The 6,389-nt window shown below is 46.9% G+C and overlaps 1 protein-coding gene across 3 annotated transcripts in view; it reads left to right on the top strand.

Moving 5' to 3' along the window:
• Nucleotides 1–601: 601 nt before the first annotated feature.
• CSAD (cysteine sulfinic acid decarboxylase) overlaps nucleotides 602–6,389 on the top strand; it is a 116,018-nt gene continuing 110,230 nt past the window's right edge. Inside the window, exons 1-2 of one of the 3 annotated variants that reach the window (XM_077298024.1) lie at nucleotides 602–699; nucleotides 5,156–5,247. In XM_077298024.1, coding sequence (XP_077154139.1) covers nucleotides 5,172–5,247 — 76 coding nt within the window. In that variant the 5' untranslated portion in view covers nucleotides 602–699; nucleotides 5,156–5,171. Of the gene's footprint in view, nucleotides 700–782; nucleotides 804–5,155; nucleotides 5,267–6,389 lie in introns of those variants that run through there. The other 2 variants (XM_077298025.1, XM_077298026.1) reach the window with 2 other exon arrangements.

Genomic DNA, 6,389 nt, shown 5'->3' with positions numbered 1-6,389 from the left:
AACACGTGCCGGTATGCACTTTATTCTCTCCACCCATCGGCACGCCCGTGACGTGATCCCAGGTCTCCGATGGATTGTTATGACAGCCGGAGGTCAGCTGATGATCCCTGTGCTCCTTTAAAACCCTGCCTGTGGCCAGGCTTAGACGGAAACTGTGATTTTTGCTATATGCAGCGATACTGTCGGACAGTCGCATCTTCAAGTCCCCTATGAGGGCTAACAAAATCTATAAAAAGTAAAAAAAAAAGTTGTAAAAATATGGAGAAAAAAATAAAATAAAACTAAAAGTTCAAATTCTCCCCCTTTACCCTCATTGAAAATAAAGATGTGTATTTTTTTATTTTTTTAATATGTGGGATCAGAAAAGTCCGATCTATCAAAATATAAAAACAATGAGCCCAATCGGTAAACACCATAAATTATTAGAAAGGTTTTTTTTTCATTAAATCTGCTTTATCTTTGTCCACTACAAGGGTTGCTCTTCCTGGAAGGATGGGAAATGATAATACAACCTGATCAAACAATAACCTGTAGGCATTCTCCTACATTCACAGGCAATAATAATGTGAACATTTACAGATGTGTAAGAAATATGATCTTCTGGACTCTTCTATTTATGTCGTACATTGCTGTCGTACTTTGCTCCTTGTACGTCTGATGTTTAATCACATATCTGCAGGTTTCCTCTACCAGGAGCAGGTAAGGAGGACGCCAACTGTGTTAGTTCTTTGTCATATATATGTATATATATAAGTGCCAGGCATAGCAGCTATTATGGAGCCCAGGAGCCACAGCGGCCCATGGTAAGGAGCAGGTACTGCGAAGAATACAGGAGGAGAGATATTATGGAGCCCAGGAGCCATGGTAGCCCATGCTGAGGTGCAGGTACATAGGGAAGAGCTATTTACCAAGATAGATTATTACACTTGGGGCTATTTAGTTTGGAAAAACGAAGGCTAAGGGGTGATCTTATTTTAATGTATAAATATACGAGGGGACAGTACAAAGACCTTTCTGATGATCTTTTTAATCATAGACCTGAGACAGGGACAAGGGGGCATCCTCTACGTCTGGAGGAAAGAAGGTTTAAGCATAATAACAGACGCGGATTCTTTACTGTAAGAGCAGTGAGACTATGGAACTCTCTGCCGTATGATGTTGTAATGAGTGACTCATTGCTTCAATTTAAGAGGGGACTGGATACCTTTCTGGAAAAGTATAATATTACAGGGTATATATATTAGATTCCTTGATAAGGCGTTGATCCAGGGAACTAGTCTGATTGCCGTATGTGGAGTCGGGAAGGAATTTTTTCCCCCAATGTGGAGCTTACTCTTTGCCACATGGTTTTTTTTTGCCTTCCTCTGGATCAACATGTTAGGGCATGTTAGGTTAGGCTATGGGTTGAACTAGATGGACTTAAAGTCTTCCTTCAACCTTAATAACTATGTTACTACAGTATGTTACTATGTTACTATGTATTATGGAGCCCAGGAGCCATGGTGGCCCATGGTGAGGTGCAGGTGTTGTGAAGAATACAAGGGGAAAGCTATTCTGGAGCCCAGGAGTCACGGTGGCCCATGGTGAGGTGCAGGTACTACGAAGAATGCATAAAGGAGGGCTATTATGGAGCCCAGGAGCCACGGTGGCCCATGGTAAGGTGTAGGTACTTCAAAGAATACAGTGGGGAGGGCTATTATGGAGTCCAGGAGACATGGTGGCCCATGGTGAGGTGCAAGTACTGCGAATACATAAGGGAGGGCTATTATGGAGCCCAGGAGCCACGGCGGCTCATGGTGAGGTGCAAGTACTGCGAATACATAAGGGAGGGCTATTATGGAGCCCAGGAGCCACGGCGGCCCATGGTGAAGTGCAGGTACTTCGAAGAATACAGGAGGAGATCTATTAAGGAGCCCAGGAGCCACAGTGGCCCATGGTGAGGTGCAAGTACTGTGAAGAATACAGTGGGGGGGCTATTATGGAGCCACGGTGGCCCATGGTGAGGTGCACTTACTGCAAAGAATACAGAGGGGAGAGCTATTATGGGGCCCAGGAACCACAGTGGCTTATGGTGAGGTGCAAGTGCTGCGAATAATACATAGGGGAGGGCTATTATAGAGCCCAGGAGCCACAGTGGCCCATGGTGAGGTGCAAGTACTGCGAAGAATACAGTGGGGGGGGCTATTATGGAGCCCAGGAGCCACAGTGGCCCATGGTAAGGTGTAGGTACTGCAAAGAATACAGTGGGGAGAGCTATTATGGAGCCCAGGAGACACGGTGGCCCATGGTGAGGTGCAGGTACTGCGGAGAATACATAGGGGATGGATATTATGGAGCCCAGGAACCACAGTGGCCCATGGTGAGGTGCAAGTCCTGCGAAGAATACATAGGGGAGGGCTATTATGGAGCCCAGGAGCCATGGCCTCCCATGGTGAGGTGCAGGTACTACTAGGAATACATAAGGGAGGGCTAATATGGAGCCCAGGAGCCATGATGGCCTATGGTAATGTGCAGGTACTGCGGAGAATACATAGGGAACGGCTATTATGGAGCCCAGGAGCCACAGTGGCCCATGGTAAGGTGTAGGTACTTTAAAGAATACAGTGGGGAGGGCTATTATGGAGTCCAGGAGACACGGTGGCCCATGATGAGGTACAAGTACTGCGAATACATAAGGGAGGGCTATTATGGAGCCCAGGAGCCATGATGGCCTATGGTAATGTGCAGGTACTGCGGAGAATACATAAGGGAGGGCTATTATGGAGCCCAGGAGCCACAGTGGCCCATGGTAAGGTGTAGGTACTTTAAAGAATACAGTGGGGAGGGCTATTATGGAGTCCAGGAGACACGGTGGCCCATGATGAGGTACAAGTACTGCGAATACATAAGGGAGGGCTAATATGGAGCCCAGGAGCCATGATGGCCTATGGTAATGTGCAGGTACTGCGGAGAATACATAAGGGAGGGCTATTATGGAGCCCAGGAGCCACAGTGGCCCATGGTAAGGTGTAGGTACTTTAAAGAATACAGTGGGGAGGGCTATTATGGAGTCCAGGAGACACGGTGGCCCATGATGAGGTACAAGTACTGCGAATACATAAGGGAGGGCTATTATGGAGCCCAGGAGCCATGGCGGCCAATGGTGAGGTGCAAGTACTGCGAAGAATACATAAGGGAGGGCTATTATGGAGCCCAGGAGCCACGATGGCCCATGGTAAGGTGTTGGTACTGCAAAGAATACAGTGGGGAGGGCTATTATGGAATCCAGGAGACATGGTGGCCCATGGTGAGGTGCAGGTACTGCGAAGAATACATAAGGGAGGGCTATTATGGAGCCCAGGAGCCACAGTGGCCCATGGTGAGGTGCAAGTACTGTGAGGAATACAATGGGGGGGGCTATTATGGAGCCCAGGAGCCACGGTGGCCCATGGTGAGGTGCACTTACTGCGAAGAATACAGAGGGGAGAGCTAATATGGAGCCCAGGAGCCACAGTGATACATGGTGAGGTGCAGGTACTGTGAAGAATACATAAGGGAGGGCTATTATAGAGTCCAGGAGACACAGTGGCCCATGGTGAGGTGCAGGTGTTGTGAAGAATACAAGGGGAAAGGTATTCTGGAGCCCAGGAGTCATGGTGGCCCATGGTGAGGTGCAGGTACTACGAAGAATGCATAAAGGAGGGATATTATGGAGCCCAGGAGCCAAGGCTGCCCATGGTGAGGAGCAGGTACTGCTAGGAATACATAAAGGAGGGATATTATGGAGCCCAGGTGCAACGGTGACCCATGGTAAGGTGTAGGTACTTCAAAGAATACAGTGGGGAGGGCTATTATGGAGTCCAGGAGACACGGTGGCCCATGGTGAGGTGCAAGTACTGCGAATACATAAGGGAGGGCTATTATGGAGCCCAGGAGCCAAGGCTGCCCATGGTGAGGAGCAGGTACTGCTAGGAATACATAAAGGAAGGCTATTATGGAGCCCAGGAGCCACGATGGCCCATGGTAAGGTGTTGGTACTGCAAAGAATACAGTGGGGAGGGCTATTATGGAATCCAAGAGACACGGTGGCCCATGGTGAGGTGCAGGTACTGCGAAGAATACAGGAGGAGAGCTATTATGGAGCCCAGGAGCCACGGTGGCCCAGGGTGAGGTGCACTTACTGCGAAGAATACAGAGGGGAGAGCTATTATGGGGCCCAGGAACCACAGTGGTTTATGGTGAGGTGCAAGTGCTGCGAAGAATACATAAGGGACGGCTATTATGGAGTCCAGGAGACACGGTGGCCCATGGTGAGGTGCAGGTACTGCGAAGAATACATAAGGGACGGCTATTATGGAGTCCAGGAGACACGGTGGCCCATGGTGAGGTGCAGGTACTGCAAAGAATACAGAGGGGAGAGGGTAAGGGAATGAAAGAAGGAAAAGACAAGGACTGGGTAGTGATAATCATCAATTTTTGGTGTCCTAAACTCTACAAACAGTCATGGTAGAGTGAGATGCCATTACATGTTCTGGTTTGGTGCCCAATGATTGCTAGATAAACACAGTTTATTGATAATTTAATTTAGAGATCTGCTTTCATAGTCTCATTAATGAACGTCAAATTATAATAATTTTTCTTCCCCTAAAACTTATGTGTTATGTTTTTAATCACCTTTGTAAAAAGCTGCCATTAAATTAGAATCATATACATCTAGCAATCTTCAAATTAACCCTAGCACACTTGCTATGAGAGGACGTGGGGTAGGCAGAGTAGGCAGCTGCCCGGGGCGCCTGTTCGGAGTACATGCATATTATGCACTGACGCTGATGGCAATGCTCTACATCTGAGCTGATATAGTAAACTGATCACTTCTCTTTGGGGAATTGCTGTCACACAGGAACTTACTATTCCCAGGAGTCAAAAGTAACCAATTATCACTGGTCTATATCGGGGGGCTGCAGTGTATAGTACGGCAGGGTGACTAGTATGTAACACCTCTGGGCAAGTCACACTTTTGGATCCCCTCCTGTACCCTGCTCATACCTGGGGCTCATACAGAGTGATACAAGGGCACAATTATTGTGTAAGCCCAAGAGACCCTTTATCCAGTCCTCAGTTTCCTCGTATTGTCCAGGATTACTGCTGCTATAAGCCATCGTTATGTCTCTTACAGATCAGTTCTATATGAAATGAATGTTCCCAGAAGTCTATGCAGATTTGTGTCCATTACACGGCGACCGAGGGGACAGAATCCACTGCTAAAAGGTATTTATTGATTTAAAAGGTAAGATTCCCGTATTTTCCATAGCCCACAAATCCTTGTAAATATGTGCCCGATGGGAACCCGAAAACCAATCCGTCCTGTCTGTGTGACGCCATCTGCATGAATACTGGGGTCTGTTGTATCCTGTGCGGTGGCAGACAGGGTACCCGAATATATAGTATTAAGTCATAGGGACGGAGGCATACTGATTCATGCCTGTATGTCAATCCACAGGTTTAAAGGGAACTTGTCAGGAAAATTTGTGTTACTATAACTATAGGTATGGCTGTGTAGGTTAGAGAGAATCAGTAAAAATCACGCCTGTTTTATTGTAATCCGATGTGCCAGAGAGGAGAAATCAAGCTTTGAAGTCAGATACAAATTATCCTAGAAGTGCACTGGGGGCGTGGCAATACCCTGTGCATCGACACGCCCCCAGTGTATATCTTGGCCCATTTGCATGTGGCTTCGAAGCTTGATTATTCTGCTTTGGCGTATCAGATTAATGCAAGACAGGTATCATTCTTATTGTTGTACTAGGACCTATATACAGTAGGTGTAGTAATAGCTTCAGGCCTGATAGGTTATGTGTTGTGAATTTGGATTCTGGGCTCCCCCGGTGGCCGCTTGTGGAATTGGACTTGTCATCCTCTTTCCTGTTTCACCTGGTTCCATCAGTAGTGGGTGTCGCTATTTAAGCTCATTTCTCTGGTGGTTTCTTGCCGGTCAACAATGTTATCTGATGCCTCTCAGTGCTTGTTCCTGCTTCTGACAACTACTAGATAAGTTGGACTGTTGTCCATGTTTCGTTTGCCTATTTGTTCCAGTTCACAGCTGAAGTTTTGTTACTGTGTCTGGAAAGCTCTCGTTGATCAGGGATTGCTACTCTGGTGTTATGAGTTAATGCCAGAGTTTAAGGTAATCTCTGGATGGTGTTTTGTTAGTGTTTTTCTGCTGACCATGAAAGTATACTATCTGTCTTCTGCTATCTAGTAAGCGGACCTCAAATTTGCTAAGACTATTTTCCTGCTGCGTTTGTTGTTTCATCTGAACTCACCGTCATTATATGTGGGGGGCTACTGTCTGCTTTTGAAATATTTCTCTAGAGGTGAGCCAGGTCTTATATTTCCCTCTGCTAGCTATT

This window comes from Ranitomeya variabilis, chromosome 3 (assembly GCF_051348905.1).
Source record: "Ranitomeya variabilis isolate aRanVar5 chromosome 3, aRanVar5.hap1, whole genome shotgun sequence".
Lineage (NCBI taxonomy): Eukaryota > Metazoa > Chordata > Amphibia > Anura > Dendrobatidae > Ranitomeya > Ranitomeya variabilis.
The sequence above is the reverse complement of the archived record's forward strand: the minus strand, read 5'-3'. Positions and strand labels throughout refer to the sequence as shown.